This window comes from Colletes gigas, unplaced genomic scaffold (assembly GCF_013123115.1).
Source record: "Colletes gigas isolate AHSC1104 unplaced genomic scaffold, ASM1312311v1 Colletes_gigas_Sc00008, whole genome shotgun sequence".
Classification (NCBI taxonomy): domain Eukaryota; kingdom Metazoa; phylum Arthropoda; class Insecta; order Hymenoptera; family Colletidae; genus Colletes; species Colletes gigas.
This window is the reverse complement of record NW_025106637.1, coordinates 392,575-420,034: the sequence shown is the minus strand read 5'-3', so window position 1 is coordinate 420,034 and position 27,460 is coordinate 392,575. Positions and strand designations below refer to the sequence as shown.

Below are 27,460 nucleotides of genomic sequence, written 5' to 3'. Positions count from 1 at the left end.
CACTTTAGTATTACGCCACGATAAATTTTCGAACGTACGATAAGAGACAGGAACACCGAAGACTTTGATCGACGATTTATATTTCCGAGCAATCCAGCTATATATTTTCGTTTTAGCCGTCAAGTAAGACAACTACTTGTAACAACACTTGTATCGTAGAGACCGATCGTAACGAACTCGCGAGTTCTTCCCACGTTTATCGAGAATACTAAGATCAGACGAGAGCGTCAGTCGTGTTAAGTAGATTTATCGGTAGTAGACATTAAGTAGATGTTCAGCGACACATTATCTACAATGGGGAAACGAAGAAAGCGAACGCGTAAACGGCGTGTTGATTTCAGGTTACATCCTCGGTGCCTGGTGTTAAACGTTATTTAACTGATGGGACATTATCCGCAGTAGAGATTCTTTTTGTAACATAAAGTGAAATATAATCATTTGTAACACGAGCGACGGTGTTTTCGTACGTCCCGTTTGCGATCGATCCTTCCTCTTTGCTACTTTTAAGTTTCTTTCTTTCTGGTATTATAGAAAAGTAACTTAGCCGTAATAATTGCTACCTATACTGGTAATAATTTTAATAGAAATAAATGATGATATCCTTAACGTTTGGATAATGTTTGTCGAATTACTGTACGCGAGAGAAACAACACCTTGCCCTTGCAGATCGCGCATAGTTGTTGTTGCGACTGTGGGCTTGTATTCGATTACGCGAATGACTGTAAAACTGCGAATCCAATGGAAACGAGCTGATATCAATTAACACTTTTCGATTAGATTGGAGCAACGTCTGTCACATGAACAAGATCCCCATTGTAGGGGCTATATAGATGTAATAGCGCGTTGCTCCAAGAGGGAATGTTTCGCGGTTATTTATAAGCTCGAGGGTCGTCGCATTTCAGTTGTTCAAGATCGAGAAGGCAAATGCGAGACTTTCTCTATCGACTCCCACGAGATGGTGCGAAATTACTTGGGACAGCTTCGGAGAATCGAGGAAGAGAAGCCTCTACTGGCTCCTGCTGGCCTCTGCTTGCCTCTGCATCCCTCTGCTGACCACTGCTGACCACCACTGATGCTTCCAACAACGTACAACGATTACTACGTGTTCCTGCTGGTCTCTGCTTGCCTCTGCATCCCTCTGCTGACCACTGCTGACCACCACTGATGCTTTCAACAACGTACAACGATTACTACGTGCTCCTGCTGGTCTCTGCTTGCCTCTGCATCCCTCTGCAGGCCTCTACTGCCCCCTGCTGACCCCTGCTAACCCTCCCTGACCCCCCTGACTCCAGCTGACCCTTCTGCTGACCCCTGCTGACCACCACTGATGCTTCCAACAACGTACAACGATTACTACGTGCTCCTGCTGGTCTCTGCTTGCCTCTGCATCCCTCTGCAGGCCTCTACTGCCCCCTGCTGGCCCCTGCTGACACCCCTGACCCCCCTAACCCCTGCTAACCCTTCTGCTGACCCCTGCTGACCACCACTGATGCTTCCAACAACGTACAACGATTACTACGTGCTCCTGCTGGTCTCTGCTTGCCTCTGCATCCCTCTGCAGGCCTCTACTGTCCCCTGCTGACCCCTGCTGACCCCCCCTGACCGCCCCGACCCCTGCTGACCCTTCTGCTGACCACCAATGATGCTTCCAACAACGTACAACGATTACTACGTGCTCCTGCTGGTCTCTGCTTGCCTCTGCATCCCTCTGCAAACCTCTACTGCCCCCTGCTGACCTCCCCGACCCCCTGACCCTTGCTGACCCTTCTGCTGACCCCTGCTGACCACCACTGATGCTTTCAACAACGTACAACGAATACTACGTGCTCCTGCTGGTCTCTGCTTGCCTCTGCATCCCTCTGCAGGCCTCTACTGCCCCCTGCTGACCCCTGCTAACCCTCCCTGACCCCTGCAGACCCTTGCTGACCACTGCTGACCCTTGTTATCAACTTCTAACATGATGTATATGTATTAAAACTTTGTATAATGTAAATCTATGACAATAAATGAAATAACTTCAAAGAATTCTATGTCTTCTCATCACTTTTACCTTTCTTTTCCTCTTCCCTTAGTTATAAGACTCCCTGAAACTCCTTGGTTTCCCTGAACCCACCAGGAACTCTTAAAACTCAGAACTTTGCTAAAAATTCAGCGTTTCCAAGAAATTCCAGGACTTCCCAGCTGTTTCAGGACTTTCCAACTGTTTCGAATTTTCGTTGTTTCAGGGCTTTTTCGCTGTTTCAGGCTTTTCCAGCGGTTTCAGGACTTTCCAGCTGTTTCAGGGATTTCCAACTGTTTCGAAATTTCGTTGTTTCAGGGCTTTTTCGCTGTTTCAGGCTTTTCCAGCGGTTTCAGGACTTTTCAGCTGTTTCAGGACTTTCCAACTGTTTCGAAATTTCGTTGTTTCAGGGTTTTTCGCTGTTTCAGGACTTTCCAACTGTTTCAGGACTTCAAAATTGTTTCAGGACTTTTCGACGAAAAATGAATTCTCGATTTTGCCAGCAAAACTTCTAGGAAATGACGAGGACATCGGGAGGATATCAGGGGGACATATGGGAAGAGGTGGCACGTATCTTATAACTATGGGAATGATTTCGAGAGGAAAAGAAAGGAAAAAATGATCAGAACACATAGAATTCTTTGAAATTATATCATTTATTATCTTAGATTTACATTATAAAGACTTTAATACATATACATCGTATCAGAAGTTATTAACAAAGACCAGGGGGGGTCAAGGGTGGTCAGCGGTGGTCAGCAGAGAGATGCAGAGGCAAGCAGAGGTGTGTAGAGGGAAGCAGAGACCAGCAGGGGCAAGCAGTAACAAGTAGTAATCGTTGTACGTTGTCGGAAGTATCAGAGGTGGTCAGCGGTGGTCAGCAGAGAGATGCAGAGGCAAGCAGAGGTGTGTAGAGGGATGTAGAGGGATGTAGAGGGAAGCAGAGACCAGCAGGGGCAAGCAGTAACAAGTAGTAATCGTTGTACGTTGTCGGAAGTATCAGAGGTGGTCAGCGGTGGTCAGCAGAGAGATGCAGAGGCAAGCAGAGGTGTGTAGAGGCATGTAGAGGGATGTAGAGGCAAGCAGAGACCAACAGGGGCAAGCAGGAACAAGTAGTAATCGTTGTACGTTGTCGGAAGCATCAGAGGTGGTCAGCGGTGGTCAGCAGAGAGATGCAGAGGCAAGCAGAGGTGTGTAGAGGCATGTAGAGACATGTAGAGGCAAGCAGAGACCAGCAGGGGCAAGCAGTGACAAGTAGTAATCGTTGTACGTTGTCGGAAGCATCAGAGGTGGTCAGCGGTGGTCAGCAGAGAGATGCAGAGGCAAGCAGAGGTGTGTAGAGGGATGCAGAGGGATGTAGAGGCAAGCAGAGACCAGCAGGGGCAAGCAGTAACAAGTAGTAATCGTTGTACGTTGTCGAAAGTATCAGAGGTGGTCAGCGGTGGTCAGCAGAGGGATGCAGAGGCAAGCAGAGGTGTGTAGAGGCATGTAGGGACATGTAGAGGCAAGCAGAGACCAGCAGAGGCAAGCAGTAACAAGTAGTAATCGTTATACGTAGTCGGAAACATAAGTGGTGGTCAGCAAAGGCCAGCAGAGGCAGGCAGCAGTCAGTAGTAATCGTTATACGTTGTCAGAAATATAAGCGGTGGTCAGCAGAGGCCAGCAGAAGCCTGTAGAGGCCGGCAGACGTTGATAGTAGCCCGTAGTAATCGTTATACGTTGTTAGAAGTATCAGAGATGGTCAGCAGCGGTCAGCAGAGGCCAGCAGAGGCAGGTAGAAGCTCACATATGCTGGCAGAGGTTAGCAGAGACCAGCAGAAGCCCAGCAGAGACTTTGAGAGACTGGCAGTAGCCAGTAGTAATGCTTACACGTTGCCAGATATATCAGAAGTGATATCTGAAATGATATACATATGGTCGCTCATCCATAGGAGTAATAAAAACAATTTCTGTCTTTCCAATAGTTATAATATGATCAGGGGGTCTTAAGACGTCTATTTCCGTAAAAAAAATTTCAGAAAATTTTGTTTCCTTATAGAACCTTGCTTATGCGCGCCTACATAGGTCGGAAAGTAAAAGATATCTGGACAGTCGAGACTTGGAATCGTTTGACGTTGACGCGAGGTCGAATTTTAGTTGTTCAAGAGCGAGAAGGCTAATGCGAGCCTTGCTCTCTCGACTCCCAACGAGGCGGTTCGAAATTATTTCGGACAGCTTCGGAGAATCGAGGAAGAGGACATGCGTCGGTTTGCCTTTGTCGGCTTTCCGAAACTCCACGAGCTCACGTATGAGTGATCTGGCATGTGTGAGTAGGGCACCGTCGATGCTTTTCTGGCACCTCTGGTGATCAAGGGGAATGAGGTGTCCCCGGTGCACTCGGGGCTCCGTCTGGCATCTTTGGCTTAACCTTGCCCGACGCGGATCGTCAGGCATGTCACCTAACCGTTTTATTACAACGCTCCCCACGTTCGAGACCGTCCAATTGGGTCAGGTCTGTCTGGCTTTTCGGGACCTGTCGCGTGTCCTTCTTTCTCGACTGTTTCGTAAATTTCACTCATCCAAGAATGACCTTTGGCTCCCATATCGGCTTAGGAACTTTTAATTCGAATTAATAGAGACTACCCAACGATTAGACAAACTTATACTTTAGCTATCCTACAAGATAACGTTTGATCCTTCGCTTGTAAATTGTCATTTATATTTATCTAGTTTCAATATATGTATTATGTTTATTAAATCAACGGGGTTGTTCTGCTCGCGATTGCACTCAGTCCCGGAGAAAAGGAACTTTAAGGAGAGGAGCGTTTCGTTGTGGAAATATTTGTTTAGTATCGATTTTGTTAGGGGTGGCGAAATTTAGTTGGGACGAACCGTGAAATAAAATGCAGTTTCGCGAGAAACGTGGAATATTTCGAGAGCCCCTTGCCCATTGGAATGCAAGCGGTGTTAAACTGTATTTGGCACAGGTTGTTTTGGGCCGTCTGGGAAATCCGAGGGTTAGCAACCGCATAGCATCGCACACCGAGCAAATGTTTGTAAATACGTAGATCGGAGTCGAGTAGAAAATTGATCCGGTTATTTAAATTATCGGAAATGCAGCAACCCATTAAATTTATCGACTTGGTAATAGTTTATGTTTTATCGAACTTAACCATTCGCTCTTAAAACTTGCTGTCGATCTCTCGAGGAAGAATACCAAGCGGAAGCGCAGAGGCGAATTTTCTTTCGAGAGCGATTGGAATTTAATTTCGGAGACGTTCCGTTTAAGTTTTCTACGTAGAAGACACCGGAGTCGGTAATGCGGTGCAAGTAATATTACTCGATCTCCATCAGTAGGGATTTTCCGAAGGAAAGTGGCAACAATTCCAATAGACGAGGACCTTGGAGTATCATCGGCATTTCCTTTTTATCTCGAGGCCTCGACGTAACGCGATTACTGCTTTTCTTTCAAAGACGTGCTGACCGCGAAACAAGTTTCATGTCAGGAGCTTAAAAATAGCGTACTCTCGTAGGGATATCCGGGGAAAACGTTTGTTTCACACCATTCTTCGACTTACAGTTTAGAAACGATCGAATCGAAACTTAATAGTATCACGTATATAAATACAACTCTTAACAACTCTGTACAAACACGCCTGGGGATACCTAAAATAATGTCAACGATTCCAAGAACACTATACAACGACAAGTAGCAAACTATCGAATATTCTTTCCTCACTAAAGAAGAAATATCAAACCTATCTGTAGAGATGTAAAACAGGCGTGGCGGTCGGTAATTCTACTTGTTAAAGTAGAGTAAGACCAACGAAAGCGACGATAATTCCTCGGTGGAAACGGGGAAACGGCGGGGAGGGAAAAAGTGTATGAAACCGCGAACCAAAGTAATCCGTAATCCCGTAGCGTATCGATAAATTGATTTGGAAAAATCGAAATGATCACGAGACGTTAGGTAGTATCGGCTACTCCGATCTCTGGCTGAAGACTCGCGAGGAGAGCGGCCGAAGACCGAGCAGGACCACGCCCTCGGCGAAGAAGCGACGCCGACGTCGACGCCAACGCCGACGCCGACGCCGTCCGTCCCTCTTCCACCCGCGGCGAAGCTCCCCTTTCCCGTCGCGCCGACGACGTGCCGCCGCCTAACGTCGCTCTCTCTCGCGTCCTCCCCACCCCAAGGATTTTCACTCCCCCACCCCCACGGCCCCCCGACCACCCAGCCCCACCCCCACGCGGGCAGCCTGACGGTCCTAGGATCCTCTCGTCAGACCGGTCAGACCGACTCGACCGATCGTCGACGGTGACTCGTCCGTCGCGTCGCGTGTCGTCCAGTCTTTCACCGACCTCGCGCTCGTCGACGTCGACGTCCTCCCCGTAGTCCTCGTTAACTCGTCACCGTCATGGTCGTCGTCGTCGTGGTTTAAACGTGGGTGGGTGACCGCGCGCGTGTGTGTGGAAAGCTTGTGAAATAAACGTGACTGGGGTGAATTTTCAGGCTTTCCTTCGGGACGTACAGAGACACCCGCCTCGCCTCGCCGCCTCGCGATACCCAGTTTTCCTTCTTAACGGTCGCGTTGCACACACACCCTCGCGCGTATGTTTATTTATATTGAGATATAGAGAGCGAGAAGAACGCGTACCGATGCACCGCCGTGCGGTTACCGCGTAGAAAGGGGTAAACGCCGTGTGACAGGGATCGAACGAAATCGAGCGAGATTTACGGGCGGATCGATGACACCGGCACGCAGCCGTGAAGTTGGAACCGGAAGCTGACCGCTGGTTACACAAAACGGGACACGGTTTGTTATTTCGTCGCGTGCCGGACGGTGTGCCCGATTGCCTGCCCGAAGGACCGACGGAGGGATCTCTGTTTATCCCCGATTTCGATCGATCGACCCTCGACGCGACCTGGATATCGCCAGGCGTCAATTGCCCGTTTGTTGACGCGTGCACGTTCGTCGCTTCGCGAGAAGCGCACCGGAGAGGAGCTGTTTTTCCCGGTCGAGGTGTTCCTTCTTCTCGCGGGGCACTTCTTCGAGGTACGTTCCCATCCACCACCCTATACATCCACGAGATTTCGCGCCGAAACTCGTCTTTTTAACGTTCCGAACTTTCCAAAGAACAAAACACTCAGCTCTCATCGATCGAACGTTCGAAACGCGAGCGTCGGGAATACTTTCGCGTTCGAGTTTTGGCACTTATGGTTGCGCGCCGCGCCGTTCTCGGTGTACGAGGACGCGCATGCATCACCGGTATTCGAATCCGCGTGCGTAAATACCTATCCTCGCGGAAGCGCCGGATTTATGCGACGCGTTGCACATACACGTGGAACTGGTGCGCTGGCACTAGATGCCCACGAATCCAAATAACGCGCAATCGTTTGGAAACTTGGCCAACTCGTATTTTCTTTGGCCATCGCCCCTCCCCCCAACGATAATAATATCAAAATAATCTATAGAATATTTAAAAAATCATCAAAAAACCTTTTGTCTATCGAGTCGCGGCTACCTCGACGCTTTAACTTTAGCAAGTTTCAAGCAGACGTAGCAGCCATCGGAACGAATGCCAAGAAACCGCATCAACAAGCTCCGATGACCATCTCGCGGTTCAAATTCTGCAGGAATTGCAGCAACGCGTAGACAATGCACGCGATACAATTAGAAATCGACCGGAAGCAACGCAATACCTCCAAGCTCTGCCAACGAACGTTTACCAGGACATCTTTCTTACGACGGAGAATAGATCCGTAAACATCGCGATCTACGTGTCTTTTTAGATCTCTATGGGTTACGAGTTGGAAATATTCTTCCCCCCCAAACCCTTGATCTAATTCCATTTACCGTAGTTTAGGGTTACAGTATAGGACGCGCTATTCTAAAATAAAACGTGTATTTTTGTATCGATAATACCTGCCAATGCGTCCGTGATCTTCGATTAAGAAACCAAACGTGACGTAGGATCGACAACTATTGAACGAAACGAGTAATGGCTGCCCCCTCGTATATCGTTGGAAAAAGAAAAACGATCTCTACGATCATTGGCGTTAGTTTCGTACTTGAAACGAGCAGTACGTATTCTACTTAAATCCCTACGTGAAATGGAATTATCTTTGATCGTACACCATGTGTCAGGTCGTGCACCGTAGATCCCGAATTGTTGTATCATACTGTATGCACGTATGTGCTTGTTACACCATATGTTGATACAGTAAGCGGTACGCACAATGCATGCATACATGTACATGTATATGTAACGAGCATTACACGCGCGAACACATGTTTGCAGATGGTGTGTTACGGTCATCGGTTCATTACAATATTATTAATCCGCCGTTGTGCTTATAGAAACGTTACACCAACAACGAACGCAAATCACTCGAATCGGATGAAACTTCCAACCACCATTCGATAGAAACGGATAAAGGAAAACACTTGCGTCGATAGGCAAATTATACAACGGGCGTGGATAATTTCTTGAGAACGAGTAAATAGAAATTGTAAAACGGAATTTTGTCGATAGGCGGGTTTATTGGCGATAAAATCGAGTGCATATTGTACGCGTGTACTATTATTACTGCTATGGCATTCTTCGTGAAATTCTTCCCTACGATATTCGTGCCTGCAGAGGAATTTGCAGTCACGTATCGAACATCGATATCACATAGTCGAGTATTGAAGAAACCGTCCAATTAGCGATGTGACGTCTCATGCGAAAAAATGCATCATTACGGTTTCGCGTGCATTTCGATGACTACTCCGTCCCATTCTCTCCTTTTCCGTGTCAAATTATAATTCGAACGATATGGAATGCCTCAAGTATCGTAACCATCCTCGTTATAACGTTGCATGCGAAATTCTTCCCTCTACATTGTCAAGAAAAATGATACGCTTTAAATCGCGAAAGAGATGGCATGGTTCGGAGTAGATTTTCGACAAACTAGAAATAAACGGAGAACACGTTAAAAATCCAATGTTTCTGAGAATCGATCAATGTTTGTTTCGAGAACAAGTTCCCGTGGCGCTTTGTCGGTAGATGTTGGATAATATATAGATATGTTTACCAGCGAAAGAGGAAATTTACTCTCATAAATTTACCAATTTATTTACTCGTATCAGCCCTCGGTGTTCAATGGGTGAGTCGGGATACGAGGCGAATATACGAGTAGAAATATTGGGGCGAGAGACCGTTAGATGCTTCCCGATTTTTTTTCCAAGGGGCTATAGATCATCGTAAAAAATTGTGTTCATCGATAAGGAATGCTACTCCGTACCGGATTCGTTTCGATTTTATTTTAATACAATTTCTTTCGTTTTAATCTCAATTCGAGAATTTATCGTCCCCTCTTTTCATACGTCGTTTCGTATCGTTTTGCTAACAGTTAAGTTATCTATACGCTTGCACGATCGTTATTGCGGGCATCTCGTGTACCGATAACCAATGAACGCGATACGTGTTATTGCGAGACTATCACAATTAATGGCGAAAATATCGATTTACCTACGGTCACCTGTAAATCCACCCATCGACAACTTGATTCGAGATCGTTACGAACGCGATATCAATTATCTACGCGACTGACAACGTCCACGAGAGATATAAAAAAAAATATGCGGCAAATTCAGTTGCTTTGCTGGAAAATAAATCGCGAGAGAAAGGAAACGTAACTGTTTCTGATTCTCTCGATGGAATCCCACCCCCGTCGTAAGTTTTGTTGTTACGACGCCGGTGGTGATTGCACGAGGACTTAAATCCCGTCTCTTTGGGGCGGAAAATCCGATTCGGGAAAAAATTACGAATCGTACGAATTCATCAGCGGGCGCCGGAGTCGTGTTTACGAGCACAGTGATTCCGCCATAGCAATTGTACGGGTTTTCTCTTTCTCGCTTTTTCGTTCCAAGTCCAACGATTATCGCCGACCGACGTGCTAGCGGCGGTTTCTCTTTTACGCCCGCTCTGTTCTTATTGTCTGCACTAACGGACTTAACGGCCTCTTAAAAAATAGTGTCAAGAGGTCTTCATTCTCTTGCTTTACAACCGAGGTATTTCTTCCGCGGTAACGAGATCCTTTTACCAAGATTCGACGCTCTATTTGAAAATATTCTACGCGCGACGATAAAAAAAATCGATTGCATTTTGAACACGGCTCGTGGGAATTACGCTTCACCGTAGACGATCGTCGTCGATGAGCTGTAGATTAGCAGAGTCCAGTCCTGGATCCATTCACTGTAAGCCATCGCGTCTGTTCGATTATATACTCGCACAGTGCAGTTATACGAGAGTGTAAATCCAGGGCTATTCAACGACGACGCGTATTAAGACCGACCTAGCCGAGAACACCGTAACTCTGTGGCTTAAACGTTTACGCGGGTTATTGTTCCATGATAAATTCCCAGGCTACGTGCGTGCTTCCTGCGGCGACTAAAGCAATCCGTTTTATTAATTAGCGGGTCGCGATTTCCCCTGAATTGATTGCGCGGTCTCGAGACACGAGAGTCGGTTAATTTCTTGGAATCACGCGCCGAAAATCATATCCTTTACAAACTGCTCGAAGAATCGATACTTTTTCAATATCGGTGGACAATTTTAATCCGTTTAGAACTTAATTATCGCGCAACAACCGCAAAAAACCCTGCCGCTTACCCTTTGGCGCTTAATTAAGAAGCGTTCGGATTAAGTCTTAATTAAAAATCAGTAACCCAAGTATCCGACGAAAATTATACGTCCCTCTAATCGTTTTCGAAGCCTCGAGGCTTTGTTTTGCAAATGAAATAAAGATGGTACGCGTTATTAAATTTTTCTAGGTTTGTTCGCATATTCGATAGTATTGTTAAAAGTCAAGGTTGCCAAGCTTGCAGATTACGAAGTTTAGAACGTAACGAACGTTGCGTCTTGCATCTTTCTTTATGCTGATATTAAAAGGTACGCTCCAAAGACGCCGGTTTAAAGTTAACATTGGAATTTCATTACTACCGTGGGCTGCACAGTTAAAAAGTATGGAACTCAAATATTTAAGTGCTGTTTAGCGTCCGTAAAAGTTCGTAAGATTATCAGGGTTTCACGGTGGAACGAAACGAAGAGAAAAGTGTACAGAGGCGCTTTGATCTCCGGGTCATTGGAATCCTATTCGTTCCCACGTTATAACATCGAAGCTTTTCGAAATATACAACGATCGAGTGCATTTTCGAAAATTCATCTCGGAAAAGAACAGTGCTCGTGTCGATCCGGAATTTAAAAATCTCGAATAGGAATTTAAAGGTCGAGAATGGTCAATAACCGACCTTCGACAGCGTCGAAGCCCGAACACGACTTACAAAACATTTAAAAATAACCGCGCGCGCAGCTCTCGACCCGGAAACCTTGAGATCTTAGGCTCGCCGCGAAGCCGACGAATTTTCGACAAAGCCACACCGTCGATCTTCGCTCGTTATCGTCCCGTTCTCCTGAAATAAATTTCCCAACATCGAACATTTACCAACGGCTTGACGCAACCATCTTTTCCGCGGCACTGAACATCATATTTTAGAGTGGATTAGGTACGCGCGTGAAACCCGGCTGGTCTGATCATATACGGAGCGGTGTCTGTTTCTACTTACGCGCTCGACTTGGTATCGTTACAGAGACGAGAATTATTGTCTAAATCGGTGGCTCTAAACCTCTTGGTACAATGGAGCTCGTGGGGATATTCTATGTACTATGTATTACCGATAAGCTAAAAAATTTCATCGTCTTGGTGGATGCTGTACACCAAACTAAAGGAAAACATTGTCACGATTCTTAGCGCGCATTGACTCATCGCGTTACATAATTCTAGCGGTATTCTTGGTGACTGTTAGATTCGACGAACTACAGGAAAGACTGTATTAGCGTGCTAAATATACACCGCATGCCACATAATGCATCTTTCGGTTTACCGCGAAACATCCGACTGCAATTTTTCTATCATCGGCCATCGCGTCGATCGCGAAGCAAAATTTAATAACGAGACAACATTTTTGAGCTTGCATGGCCCGTCTCGCCTCGCCGGATTATAAATTAGCCAAAAATCGTCGTTTACAAAAGCGCCAAGAGGCAGCTTGCGCTCGCGTCTTCGTTTCCGTCTCTTCGAGCTCGATTCGAGCTATAAAACCTTAATAGTCGTCGAAAGAACCGTACGACGCACGCGTCAAAAGCCTCTTGTCTTCCGTTTGCCAACTGGCCGAAGCTGTTGTCTCTATTCTCTGGCGATTCGCGTGCAGTCGGTAAAGAAACGTTAGAGAAGCTCTAGGATCCCCGGAAATCGAGCGCGAAACTTTTCGATTTCACGATCGACGACGCGTGTCGCCGACTTATTACCGAGCACAACGGAACGTTCATTCCAGAAACGCGTACTCGCCAGAAGTTTACTTTTTACCCGAGATTTACGAGGCCGGCACACGGCGCGCAGGAAGTGTCGTTGGCTCGAACGAATTCATCGCTACTATTTGTAGACTTTATTCGGTCCGCGTCGCGTTCGACGCGTAATTCCCCGGCGTAGTTCCTGGTACACCTCCGCTTATAACTATACGGTAAAATAATGTATTCCAACTTTACTCTGGTGCAATTGATGCTGCTTGTTCGCTCGAGTCGCCTGACCGCCGCTGTTAAAGCGTTCAGAGTTGCGCGGAATTGTAATTGAATTATTCCAAGAATTCCAATTAGAAAATGATGAAATTATATCGGTACCTATCGCTATTTTTTCTACAAGCAAGATAGAGATGGAGTCTTGCTCGATCAGTTGAAATTGTGCTAGGAACGGCGGCCGACTCGCGGTGTAATTGGAGGATTTGATAAATTGGAGATTCCCCATTGATTGAGAAACGGGATCTCGAAGAGCGGGAATCCATTTAAACCGTTTTAAAATTAGTTTGTTATCCGGGATCTCGGTGTCTTATCGGGGACTGTTTGCATTTCGTTTTGCAGAAAATGTCGTCGCTGCGGACTCAATCGACCGGCGGCGGGGTCCTCGGTTTGAGCAGCGTCGGTTCCGATCGCACCGGAGCCACTTCGACCGCTGGCGGTTCTCATTCCCACTCGCACAGGAAGCACCATCATCATCACAGGAGCAGAAGCGCGCCGAGGGCGCCGGAGAAACCGCCGCGGAAACGTCATCTTAATCCCGGGCACAGTCTCGCCTCCATTCCCAGTCAGATTAAGCTGTCGATGCTGAACAGCGGCCTCATCTCGTTCGGTGAGTCCTAGTCCGCTTAGCTTCCCAACCGAATCGTTCTCTATTTATTCCTCGATACCGGAAATCTCGAATCAGCCTCGAAACAGCAATTTCCGCGACTCGATCGCGACGTCTTTGCCTCCGATCGCTCATTATCGAGAGATTAGTCGCGTTCGAGCACCTCCGACTGCCATTCTTGCTAACGAACCACTACAAACTACAGTTTAGAGGATTTCGAGACTCGATATTTTTAGATCTTCCTACACATTGCCCCTAACGAAATTCCCTTTATTATCTTTAACCATTCAGAACTTCTAATCGATCGGTCGCAAGTAGAGCACTTGACCTAAACGTTATCGATATTTGGACTATCGTCCTAATGTGTCCGGTCATTATTTATTATTTCTAGTTAGTTTGGTGTTTCGAAACATCGGAAGATAAAGCGAGGAAATACCAAGGCAAGTAGAGTAAACCGGTAATGGTCAGACGTGCCTGAAAGGACTTTGAAAAATTGCCATCTCGCGGCATCTACTTTCAAAAAGGTTTTATTTAAAACTTTTACACGACGAAACGAACCATTTTCACACCGTGGCCCCGTCGGTCTATCGAAATTCCCAAGACCGCGCAAAACGATTTGAGCTTTAATAATTGCGATTGGTTATGCCGGGAATAACTTTGCGCGGGGGAAAAAGGGAACGGGGAAAGGAAAAAGGGGGCCTTTGTAGAGTTCTGAAAGGACTCTTTTTCTTCGTTACAGCATCAGCGCTGGATAAAAGAGATCCGTAACTTGATTCGATCAAGCACGGCATTTTTGCCGAGGCTTTTTCGAAGCATTTTAGATGCTTTTAGCTCGACCAGTCCTCTCGTCTTTCATGTGTCACTTGGTGCAATATGTCTACGTCTCCGATGGGAATGCAATGAACGATAAAATTCTGGGATAAGCTTCGAACCTGTAACCCAGCTATTTGAATCGTTACGAGCTGTCGCAAAATACGCGCTCAAAGTAGAGACCAAGCGATTTCTCTTAGCTAAAATCAATTTGGTGGAAATGGGCTCACATACATACGCAAGCCAAAAATTTCAAAGCGGTGATATTTTTTAATAAAACACGATACTCCAGCGGATTGTTCCAGCACGTTACGCCATAAACTATCAGAGATCTTCGCAATAAATGCCTGTTACAAGCTGCTATCCTATTTCGGGCCGTGTAAACGACGTATTTGAGTCTATCTCGAGTCCTTAAATTTACTCGCAGCCTGCGACAATATTCCAGGATTTCTGTGTACAAGCGATTGCGCGGCGGACAGATTGCTTCTAAATCCGACCGGGCTCTTTTATTTAGCAACTAAAATATTTTTCACATTCTCGAAAGTACCACACGAACCATTCGAAACATTATTTCGAGAGAATATCCAAGTTTTAGGAAATGTCGAATCTGTTCCGGGAAACTCGGTCGTAACTGGTTTATCTTTAGAATCTATTTTTCTCTTGAGTTAACCGAACAACTCCGTTCGTTCTTTAAACGATATTTTTACGCGAATTCAACATGGCAGAGTGTTCGTTTTTTCAACACCGTTCGACTCTTCGCCGTTAAGGAGAAACTTTCTGAGCTTTACCCGAGTTTTTACTCCTCGATGTTGTTGAATTTTTCTACCTCTCGGCGAGGGTTTCCGTTTCGAATCTTCGGAAAATGTACAGACACGAGAGAAAGAATCCAGGATGAGTATCGTTTAATCTCGTCCTTGCGAAACGAGGTTTTTAAATCATCAATTTTATTCTTCTTGATCCGAGAATAATTGCCAAAGTATGCTTTACGAATTATTTTGCGTATCACGGTTCAACGCGAGCAGCGATTACAGAGCTCGCAACAAGGAAAAAAGAACTTTCGGACGTAAAGCGTACCATGCGTGTATAAATTAAAATGCACGATGTAAAAGCAGAATGCAAATCCAACTTTTCGTTAGAAAGTTGGCGCGCTAAATGTATTTGTATTTACAGCTGTCTAGCGCAAGAACCAGGTAACTACGTAATGCATACTGAACGGTACATATGCGCCGTCCAATGAAATATGATATTATAAAGCACTCGAGTCGGTGAAACAGACGTGTCAGAAACGCGTCACAGTAATACGGCCGTCGAGTGTCACGATAAACTCGTAGTTGGAGAAACGTAAACATATTCAATATGTCATGACGTTTCGCGTTTCCTGCCCTACTCCGCAATTATTAACAAAATAATTAGATTCTATAAAAGCATCGGAATCTACCGCTTCTTTTCATGTGTTTTTCTTTCAGTGTTGCTTTCTCGATCAGTTGCTTTGAAAAATCTTTCACGATTTTATCGTGTAATCCAGCGAAGGGGAAAAGTGTCCCCGGTACGGTTTCACCGATCGACAAGTATTAAATCGAGGATCGACACGGAAATTTGTGACGCGGAATATCGGTCGTTGCGGAAACACGTCCGCCGAGAAGTACGCTGGAAAGCTTTCGAACCCTACGCTGATTAATCTCGTAGCTTTTTCGAGCAACCGAAGAGAAATGCGATAAAGCACGGAGCCTTATATCTCCGCTTAACTCTTCCACTCGACCGAGTCCCAAAATTCCGTTTATCCCCGCGTCCTATCATTGCGTTCGATTTAATCAGAGACCCGAAATCTAGGAAGCTCGGAAAAAAAAAGAGAACAGAGAAAGTGACGTGCGTGGTCTAAAATTGTACCCGCTTGTATTTTTAAATTTGCTTTTGCGTGATTCCTGCGCGTCACGGACGCGAAACCGATTTCAAATGCGATTCCGTTCGGTCTGCCATGTACTTTTTTTCCACGAGAACAATTTCCTCGACAGCCCTGCGACCCTGTTCGACGACTTAATTGCTGGTTCTCGTTCTACATAGCATTTAGCTACTTGCTTCCTTTTATATAGATTTTGTTCGCACGGAGAAACATTTATTTTTCACGCCTTTTTCGTTTTGGTTCCGCGAACGACGCCATAACGGGATCGACTCGTTAGTTTCGCAGTGACTTTCGCGTGGGATGAGATCGTAGGAGCCACGTATAAACATCAACGTCCGTCATTCTCATGCAAAAACTGTATTAGAGTTAACGCGGCGTGCTACCGTGTCTGTCTGAAGCTGGCTTAATGGATTATTACGGTATTTTTGCAGAAAGTTACGTAATTTTAACTTTCCGGTATAGAAAGAAAACGAAGGGGTACGAACAAACGTGCTAAACAAATTAATTCTCGAACTGCTACGTTAAAGGCAATAAAATTTCAGGAATTTGGCCCGATAGTCTACGCGTTAACGAATGGGGGTCGTATATTCCCGGGAACGCGATTAAATCGATTTACAGGAATCGATTATTAATCGAGCAACGTTTCTTTTATTCGTCGGGATATGCAAATTCTTCCAAATGGATCGCGGTTCGATTCTAAGCCGGACCAAGGTTTATTTTGAATAACAACGAACGATGAATGTGTCTGGTCGGCATCCGGGTTAATCCACTTGGGTTTCGACTTCTATTCTTGAGGTTCCCTCTCCCCCTTTTCTTACGAATTATTGTTTTCTTTGTATCGGGGCACGTTCGCGCAGAAACGAATTTTTCGTACGAACAACGACATAAATTACAACGTGTTTTAATTCTCGATACATATTTCGAGAATTACATCGTTGTACAAATAAATTCGTACGCTGGCCGCGCTCGATAGCGACGGTGTCGAGCATACAAGTAAAAACTTTTTATGGGTTTTAACTTGATAAACGTTCTCGAATTTTGATACGCTTGTATGTTTTGGCGGTCCACCAAAAATCAACGAATTCTTCGCGATCAATATTTTGCACTTTCTAAAATTATCCGGCCATTCAGTCGCTTACACGGACACCGGCTATAAATACATACGTATCTCAGTTATGGACAATGTTTCAGCTTCGTGTTCTGATTATTTACTATAGAAATTAGTTCTCGTACGTTTCGTACTTATGAACGGGAGTGTACGTGGATTACAACAAGTTTTACCAGCGAATAATTGGAAAAAATTCCTCGATTCTGCCGTTTTTTTTTTCGCGCGCTCTTTAGAAAAGTTCCGGCAGCGTTTAACGCGCGTATTCCTTCTTGATTTTCGTGTCACCGACGGAAAAAAACGGCAAGAAAACGTCGCCCCTGACTGCACGAGCTGCTAGCGCACAAGAGAAATTCAGGTTGAGTTGCTCGAAGAACTCCAACGAACCTTAATTTCTCCGCGCACATATTCCATTCCATAATGCAATATTTCACGGTTTAGAAAACCGAGAGAAAATGTTGGTAAGTACGGCTGAACTCTGTCCTCCGACACAATATGGATTCGCTAATGCGCGTATAGGAATATTCCCGTCGCCTTTCTCGTTTAATATAATTTTAACGAAGGTTTTTTACATTCCCGCGTAACGTCCTGCAAATATTTCCTCGATTTTCTTCCGGGCGTGGAAGAATCTTGTTTTCTCCGCAGCCACGCTTTTCACTCTGTATTTTCTTCTTTAACATTCCGTCGTTTCACGACGTCGTGGCGTTGGTGGAAGTACAAAACGAGGGTTTCTTAACTCCCGGACAAAACGGGGAACTTGCACGAATCGGTGGAAACGAATGAAAATCTTGCATTCTACCAAATGTTTCAAGAGGTTCGCGCGCGTCTCTTGTAATTTCCAGGTCAATTCGCGACGGTTCGCTCGATGCTAAAGCTGCCTTTCGAAAATGCGAACAATTTCGTTACCGACAAGTCGCGAACCCTTTCAGACGATATTCGCGGGCGCGTTTTTATTTTACCAGCGGTCTCGGGAAACGAGACTGTCCGGCAGCGAGCGAAATATTAATTTCGGCATGCTTTCAGGCTACCTGTCGTTCATCGGGAAGCACGGAAACAAATGGACGCGGCGAGTGTAGATTCTGTACGTAACGTTCCTCGAAAGCTGTTTATTTCCGTGTCAACGTCACGAACATGAGAGCGTAATGTCACGGAAGGGTTACGCGGACGTAAGACACACGCGTGACATATTTTGCATTTCCTCTTCCGACGTAGCTACAATTTGCAGCCAAGTATCAAACGCCGCGTGTTCGTGGAACCTGGCTTAGCACAAAATTGCATCGGGGAAAAAATGCTGGTCGTGAACGTTTTTCTTTTAAAATTACAAGTATCGTAACTTGATAAACCTTACTCGAGAGACGCGTTAAAACGTCCCATTCGTTGGTACACGAGTATCGCCGAAATATGCGTACACGGTGGCCGATAAAAAATGAAAGTTTTTAGTCGCCAACGAGCGTTCCATTACGAGCTTGTTAAATACTAAACGCCACGGTCGTTACGGCGAACGTTTTAACATTATGCCAAGAAAATAAAGCGAGTCACTGGCCGAGCCCTTATTCCTTCTGCTTGTAAACGCGCGACGATTACGTAGGACGTAATGCACGCGTTCTCGGGGCCTCGTGCGATCGGTGAATTATTTTTAACGTCGCGGCGGCGCGGCGTCGCGAGGCTGGCTCGGTCGTTTCTAGAACCGAGATCAACTTCTTCTCGGTTGATCTTGACACGAATACGCCCGTAACCCAGTGCCACGAGCGTTGTCCTTTACCGACTGCTTTCGACTCCTGCCGCGATGGAAATAAATCGGTGCATTCCCCGCGAGAACGCCCCGCTGCTGACTCATCTACGACCCGGCGAACCGGATGCGATCACCGTTAACGTTCCTTCTTTGCCCGCGGATTGATTTATCGCTCTCTGACAAGTATTACCCGCCATGTGTTGCGGACTCGAGCCAGGAACGCTTTTTGATCGACTCTGCTCGCGATTCTCCCGCGCTATTACGATAAACTCGGCCCCCATAAAATCATAGACGCGTTAAATCAACCGGGCCGCAGAATTCTTCGTCGATCGAACGAACGAACTTCTCTATCGGTAGATTATTCGATTATGGCAAAGAAGCAGATTCCTGTTACGAACAGAAGGCCAGAAGATGGTCGAATTGTAATCGAGGCGGGGTGGTGCGATTTTTCTGAGGAATCTGCGGGGAGTCGCGGTCGTAAATTTTTGTTCGCGAGAAGAAGAAAGGGGCAAAGAGCAGAAACGGATTCGGGTTGGACGGCCGCCGGAGAGAAACATCGACGGTGAGATGGAAAAACCCTGGAACAAAAAAGGGTGAACCTCGGGGGTGGGGGGAGGGTTGGCGGCCGGGCCGAGTGAAACGGCGCGAAATAAAAGGAAGAGCAAACGTTTGCGCGGGAGCTGGATGTCATTCAATCTCGTTCACCAGCCTCTCGCGGGCCAAGCAAAAAATATTGTTTGTCGTTTGGCGACACTTTTTCTCTTCTCCTTCGTTCGCAGTTATCTCGCGGACGTCTCTCGTTTTCCGCGCTACGGAACGCGTAAAAAATGGGTTAATGGGTTATCCGATCCGCGATGTCCACGTTCGATCTATACACGATGGCCGATGGCGGCTGCTGCATCCCGTTATGGACCGAATTCGAATATACATATTTTATTCTATCTCTATGCGAAATACAACGATCAAAATTGCCTGATAAGTTTCAGGATATCTTTCAGATTATTCCTTGCCGTTTCTATTTCGGTTGGTGTTTCAATCCTACCACTATTCGATCGATAAGAACCAGCTGATGGTCTACGAACGCAGGAGCAAGTAGAAAAGTCGAGCATTGGTCAGACGCGCTAACCGGAATTTTGAAAATCGCGTGCAAGGAGTTTTTATCGTATATTTCCGGTGCATTTCCTATAGAATAGTCGACTTTCCACTCGTACAGCTGCAACGACTTCCCGCGGATCGAACATTACGATCGTTGGATCGTCTCGACTCTGTTTTAGCTCGACGACTGCCTCGACCGAAGACAAAAGCATCGATTACGTGTTTTCTGCGTGACCGTGTGAAAATTAACGATCGTTCCTCGCTCGTTCGTTACAGAGCAAAGGCAATACACGAACTGCGACGCAATGTTGTTACGTTCCGCTCGATTGCGCGACTGCCTGTTGCATAACGCGGATCGATTAATGCCAGCTCGCGAGTTCGATGCTTTTCGTAGATTGAATTCGATTTGACGAAGTTTCCTTCGACTCGTCGAATGGTTTTGGTTAATTGAACCACGTCGAAGAGTTTTCGTTCTCTTCCCAGCCGCTCCGATACTTTTGTCACGAGATGTACTGCTTTAAGGAATGTTTCTGTTCTTGACGGCAAGGTCTCGAGCCGTGACAGAAAACCCACTAACTGCACTCCAACGGTGTTATGCGGTAATTGGCGTTACTTTGGCAGAACGACAAGTTCGCATTTAGCCGGACGCGCGAGTCGCGAACTACCACCGTGCATCACCACTTGGAATTCCTCGTTCCTTCGGATGCGTCGGGAACGCAAACAGTGCGTAACTTTTCGACGTTCCCTCTGGCACGCGATTCCCGCGAGGCAATACACCGCAAATTGTCGGACTATCGACGCTGACACGATGCACCTGCGCCGCGAAGGCTGGCGCGCCTTTACACAAAAACCGTCCAGTTATTATTGCCAAGCTCCCTTTGCCCTCACCACGATCTTTATTAACGTTATTATCGAAAGTTTTAAACAATCCGATGCTCGATAATTATCGTCTATCGCTGTCCTAAAGAACGAACATTCCGCAAGCCTCGCGAACCGAAAAATTAGGTTGACGCCACTTGGCGTCCAAACCACCAAAATCCAGAGAAGCGCTTGATCCGTGCGTTTGTTCGTTACGAGGGCAAGCAAAGGGAAAGAGAGTACAGATTTAAGCCGGGTTTCCGTCGAAATAAGCAAAAGCATAGGGTGCACACAGGCGATTGTGTCGTTCGCGCGCGATAAGCTGGCTCGTACGGTATTGCGTGCACACGCTAATAGGATAACTGGCTTTTCACGATACGACTACTTATATGGATAAACTTCTATAACCCTGTGCAACAACGAGTCCCCACATAATCCACCAGACGATGCGAGCTGCTTTTAAAGACGCGTGGAACTTTGAACCACCAGTGAGTTACTTGGAATTATGGAAAATCTGGCGGACCGATCTACCGAAAACGGAATATTCCACGAGGGGCGCGCGACGCTTTGAAAAACTGTTTGCATAAGCTCGGGCGTAACGCGTGTCGGTTACGACAGCCGCGAAACTGGCAATTTTCACCAAGTTATGCGGTCGTTCGGAATACATAATGCAACCGGGGATCGGTGGCTTAATTAAAGAGAGTGTGTGCGTTAGGAGACGGAAATTGGAACACGCGTAATTATTCGTTTCGTGAAAAGCTCTTTTGTATAGTTGCCGCGGCGCGATATACGATCGGCGTTCATCGACGCAACTGTACAAAATAAAACTTCGTTATCGTTTTATGCAACGCCATTGTGAAGCCTTGGTCGATTAACTCGAATAACGAACGGGTTACATTTTACATTTTTGCACTAATATCGAAGAGACCTGGTTCGTGCACTAAATTTCCGCGCATTTTACAAACAGACTTGAGAATTATTCCGGTTGCACTGGTAGCGAGGCGGTTTCAACCTAGATTTAACGCTGAAATTTGACCTATCGCGTACCTTTAGAAATACTCTCTGTATGCGGTGAAAATTTTCAATGGAATCCAACGTTAGGGTCGTGGCAGAGAATGCTCGCAATCCTAAGGACGAATCGTTTGGGCGAACGTCATTCCGTCCTTGCCTAGTCGATACGTGTAGTTGCCGAACTATGGTGATTGATCACTTGGCACTGTTCCGCGGAGACTTTGCTACCGGCGATAATGGGGATGCAAGTTTTCGATATAACGAGACAATTCAACGGTGGAGTGATTAATGGGTTGAGCGATCTAACGACGACTGCATCGATCGAGGGAATAATCGCGCTCAAAACACAAACGAACTCTATTCTCTGCGACTTTTGAATCATCTTTTAGCGGAAGACGCCTCAAGCTCGATAGTTTCTTTTAGATTAATTCTTTCAAGTATTTCCATCCCTCTTCGCGACTTCTCTATTGCATTTCCCTTTCTTTGACCTGTTTGACATGCATCTCCACTTTTTCTCGTAATCCCTTCAGCGTCTCTGAATAGCCAATCCCTGGCTAACCACGCCCAATTCTTTCTCCGCGACTCTGATTACTTCGTCCATCAAAACCATACTTTTAGCATTAGCTAACGAACGATCGTCAGGCGGTAGAGACGGGCAAATTGTATTGAAAGAAACGTATAAGGTACTCTAAAATTGGTGAAAACTGTCTGCGTTTTATAAAGAATTTTTGAAAATATATTTGAGGTGTTCGATGTGTCGCGAAACGACCCACTCCCGTTTAAACGGTCCACCCTGGGCGAGAGAAAAGTAATCTACTTCGTGAAAGTTTGTTTCGTCGTGGAAGAACCGCCGAAAAGCGACGGTCGCAGCGGCAATTTCGCGAGCGCGTCGAAAGAAAAACAGGAAAAAGGTGAAAAGTTCGCGCGAGAGCTCCATGTCCCGGTTGGCTTCGAGAAACAAGCGACCGTCCAATTTTCAGCTTTCGACTCCGTGGCAGCCGAAGAAAATCGGAAAATCGGAAAATCGACCGGTGGAGGGGCACATCGCCTCTTTCCCTTGCAACTGTTTTCTCTTTTAGGCGAGAGCTGGCTCGAGAATCGATATCGGTTTGGTCGCTTATCGAACGAGTGGCAAATAGACGAGACTACTTACAAACTCGGTAATATCAGTCTGATTAACGTTTGAGAAGCGTGACAGGAAATTTTACTGTATTCAATTTGCAACGGCAGAGCGGCTAAGCTCAACGATCGAATCGACGGACGATTAAATAAAAAATAGATCGCTGGTGAGACGCCTTATTAAATGCTCAGTCGTAGGCGATTTCGAATTGTAATTGCTTTATCCATATACATGAGCAGGAAACGAGGTTGACACTTTAAAGGGATATCACGACCCGGTTTTGTGACTTTGCGATCACGGTTGAACTCGAGGATTTCTGTTCCTTTCACGGAAACGGATTCATTGTGCCGGTGAGCCGTGCACGAATATTATCAAACCGCGACACGCTTGTTTACACGTGTGCTCGGAATTCAAATAAAGCTGCAGCTTTGAACTTCCAGAATTTACTCGAGCAGGGACGAAACCCTGCAGTTCCGTTCGCGACATTCATTTCGTACGGCGGTCTTGAAAATATCCAAACACAGGACGAAACTTCAGAGATCATCTTTCCACGCGAGCTCTTCTTAAGTCGTAAAATAGGGGAAATTAAGCACGTGCAATCCATTATTAAAAAGGTAGGAAGGACTTGCTCGGTTTGTTAACTAAGGGGCTCGATTAAATATGCTAATAATTGGACGTATGTTACGGATTTCTTGCTTTGCATGCAGATTCTGGAACCCCTATCCGATTTCTAAAACGAGCTACGTGCCGTGGATACCTTAAAAGGTTTCTTCCCGATAAACTCGCGGCAGATCCTTAAATCCTCGATGTCTCTCGAACACCGATGCGCATCCTTTGGACACGTATGGCTCTTTAAATCGCTGTCCACAGGTTAACTCCTTGTATCGTTACGGATCGATAGACTTGGCCGCTCCGGAGATCTGTTTGCGAAGTCGGTTACAAAATTGCACACATCGTTAGCGAACGGTAATTGACCGAGCAACGTGCAAACCAGAGAAATACCGTAATTGACCCGCAACTTGGAGTTATCGCGATAACGCGTCTAACGAATGTCGAGTTGTCGCGCGCGTGACAATATCGAGAGCCATTTATACGATCGCCAGAAATCATACGAAAGTATTGTCTGCTCACTGCGGCATGAAAAGGCTGCAGGAAGAATGGGAGAAGATAGAAGAAGGTACTCCAAGAGATAAGGGCTTCGGGAAACGTCGAGGAAAAGTAGGATAGTTGCGAGAAAACGCGACTGTGCATCGAAACATTTGATGTCGTTGCGAAGAAATCGAGTAATTTAAATTGATTGGAAAGAAGCTTACGTTGAACGAGTTAATTAATTGTCCAAGTTAAAAAAAAAGAAGCACGATTGAACTTCTCGAGCGTAGCGCGATAAATTACCCCAAAATCGAGCATAAGTTTATCACTCATCGCGGACGTGACCCCGAGTTTTAATTAACTTTCGATGGCTTCCCGAAACCATTTTAGAGAAGGAAATGTTTAGAACTTTCGACGTGTTTTAAATATTCCCTGATGCTTTCGCGAAAATTTCAAATATGCCACGGCGGAGTTTTCGACGCTGGATCGAAATTATTTGCCCGGGTTAAAAAAGTCGCATTAAAATGTCTCGTCGGCGAGACTATGGGCGTTGCACCGTTCCGAACAAAAACTGCAATTCCGCGGGTATTCGACATTGAAAAGTTTCTGTAGGGAAATCGAGAAATGATGTCGATAAAAGGAACGAGTTATCGAGATTGAACATTTGCGTTTTGTAACGTTGCGCTGAAAACATTTTCCGACAATGGGCGTTTCTAGTTCTCGATTCTACGTTTCGTCGCGAGATTGAAATACATTTTGACGCGCGTGTCGTGCGATTAATTAAGCGCGAAGCAATTTATATCGGTTGCAACGTTTACAAAAAGGGCAACGTCGAGAATAGACGTGTACCCATCGTCATGAGAAATTTTTATGATCATCCGTGCTACGACGAGGATTATCGGAGCTTAAAGTCGTTTGCTACCGATTACTATCCATGGTATGACCGTAGCCAATAAATAGGTTATGAAATAGCTGATTGGCAATTTCGTCGGGGCGCGTTCCACGCTAAACGGGACGAAGGACGAAAAATATGTCGATTCCACAGTGTTCCTAAGCTCGGGGATATTATAAAAAGTTCCCCCTTTCGAATAAGATTGGAAGCTGTCGCCCCCTCCGTAGCGCCGGATTGCTTCGAATCTTCTAAAAAGCGAAGATTCCGAACGCGCGTATCCAGCGAGCACAAATCAAGGGAGAAAAGTCAAATGGAACGGAAACGTTGCCAAGAAGGTGGCTCGAGCAGCCAGTTTCCTAAAGTTTCATGAATTTAAATCGTCCATTCGGTTTCCCGAGCATTTATTTCGATCAAAGTGAGACGGTCCATTCGTCTCGTTATATTACACCGCGTTAAGATATACATATATATATTCCGCGGATATGGTACCACGAGATGGGAATTAGGTTGGTAGAAACGATGCCAGCAAGATTAAATCCAGGGGGTTTTTTAACTTTTTTCCGCGAACGTTGTCGAGAAATTCGCTGCAAAAAGAGGAGAACAGAGGCGGATCGAACAAGTCGGAGAATGGGAGGACGGTGTCGGTGGGTTCCAATCGAATCCTCAACTGTCAGGAAATGCTCTCTGCGCGACCGAGGACAGATTGCAAGCGAACGCCATCAGTATGCAAGTAATACAACCGATCCGTGAATGTCAGGACAGAGGAAGGAGGAACTTTCATGAATTTTACAGCGACTTCGAAGTTGTTTCAAGTTTATTTCCAACATCAACGGGAGGGGGAGGGGACCTTTTATTCCGCGAAACGTACAACTTGCCTGTCCTAACGAGAGTCTTTACGAAACGTAATCGAGATTGTTCCGTGGACAATGTCGGTATTTCGGTGCAGTCTATGAAGAGAACCTACTCAAACGACCTTGAGCGCCTAATTCGATTTGCATCCACCGGCAAAGCGCGAGATTACTCGTGAAACGACCCGTTACCCGAGGCGTAAAGAGAACTCGATTTTTGATAGTTCGTTGACCTTGAACGCGAAGATGGATGCAAAGGCGCGACCGCGCGGAACAGTTAACGTCGAGGATTTCAATGTATTCATGGAATATTTTCCTCGTGCATACCAATGTCCTTTGTAAGCTATGAATCTAAATGACACGACCAGTGTTATGCAAATCTAAGACCAATAGCGATTTCGTTAAAATTGCATGGTTCCGCTGAATATACAGACCATTCGCGTTATCGCTATTTAGAACTTTCCTTGGAAAATACTCGATTCGATCGTGAAAATTCCTCGCCTCTGGATACAAAGGCGATCGAGAGTCCTTTTAGGGTATGCCATCCAAGTTCAAGGGTCAAAGAATCGACGAGGAGTTAGGGTTAGGGGTAATCCGTGCACCGCGACAGCTCCTCTCATCGTTCTACCGTAGACTGAATCCGTTTCCCGAGTCGGGGGAGGGCGCCGATTCTAACAGAGCATTACGACACCGCTAATTGTCACGCAACCTTTCCAGCCTGGTGCAAACCACGCTCTGAAACAGTCGGACACCCTCCGTCGCGACGGCTTAACAAGCATTTTACGCCGGGGAAACGAAAGACAATTGGGTTGACGGAGAGAATGCTCAGCTCTGAAGTCTCCTCCAGCGGCAAAGAAAAAAAAAGAAAGAAACCGTTCGAGCGGCGCTTTTTCAAGTTCCAATGTCGATCGATCGTCGACGACCAGGCACATAGTCGCATCACGATGTATACGACTGGACACTTACACCATATGGACTTTCATGGCCCAATCAGACCGCCATACCTAAATTTTTCGGTAAAAAAATCAAAATTTCAAATCGTTTTAAAAAAATTATTTTTAGGTGCAGTGGTCGATTACAAGCATTTTTGGTCGACAGGTATACCTCCGAAATCCTACTCAGTTTTAAGAAAAAAATTAGTATAAATTATTGTAATAAAATTAATAAACTGTTGCTGTGGTCCAGTGTAGACTTTAAGTCCTTGTTAAGATGTCAATGATTGGACCTCTACTTTGACTGGACGTCAGACGAATCGATGTTATAATGATCGAAATTACAGGTAATCGCGAAAGTTCATAGCGTGGACGGCCCCCGCGCGAAGTAAATTTGTTCGTGCCCTAAGAAAAGGCGATAGAACGACGGAGTTTCGTGTACTCGTTAGATTGAAATTTCCTTACGCTCGAAGAGGCAACTTAATTGCAGTAATGGCATGATTAATCATATATACTACGTAGTAATTATGTGCCGGTTCTGGTAATATACATTAATTACTGTTCAATTTCACGCTGCTGTCGTGACTTGATAATACCGACAAATTCAACAAAGGAAAACGAGAAATTTACGTTAATTGTATTCCATTGAATAAGCTTGTTCAAATAATCGCGGAATCGCGACCTCGAGCAAAAGAGCAAGATTGTAAAATGCCGTGAAATCACACGATTTGCAAAAGTCAAACACCTTCTAAAACCATCGACGCTGTTTCGTAGAAAGTTTAATCGGAACGATGATAGAAATTATTCCCTCGATCCCGTTTTCGGAGCCCCGGCAATATTTTTATCGAAGCGAGCGCGAAAAAGAAGAAACT

At 45.8% G+C, this 27,460-nt stretch overlaps 1 protein-coding gene across 3 annotated transcripts in view; it reads left to right on the top strand.

Annotated features, from left to right (window-relative positions):
* Nucleotides 1-6,275: 6,275 nt before the first annotated feature.
* The window catches only part of LOC122397022 (receptor-type tyrosine-protein phosphatase kappa), a 45,674-nt gene continuing 24,489 nt past the window's right edge, over nucleotides 6,276-27,460 (top strand). Inside the window, exons 1-2 of one of the 3 annotated variants that reach the window (XM_043395829.1) lie at nucleotides 6,276-7,032; nucleotides 12,932-13,199. In XM_043395829.1, the coding sequence (XP_043251764.1) occupies nucleotides 12,935-13,199 (265 nt within the window). In that variant the 5' untranslated portion in view covers nucleotides 6,276-7,032; nucleotides 12,932-12,934. Of the gene's footprint in view, nucleotides 7,033-12,236; nucleotides 12,538-12,617; nucleotides 12,640-12,931; nucleotides 13,200-27,460 lie in introns of those variants that run through there. The other 2 variants (XM_043395830.1, XM_043395831.1) reach the window with 2 other exon arrangements.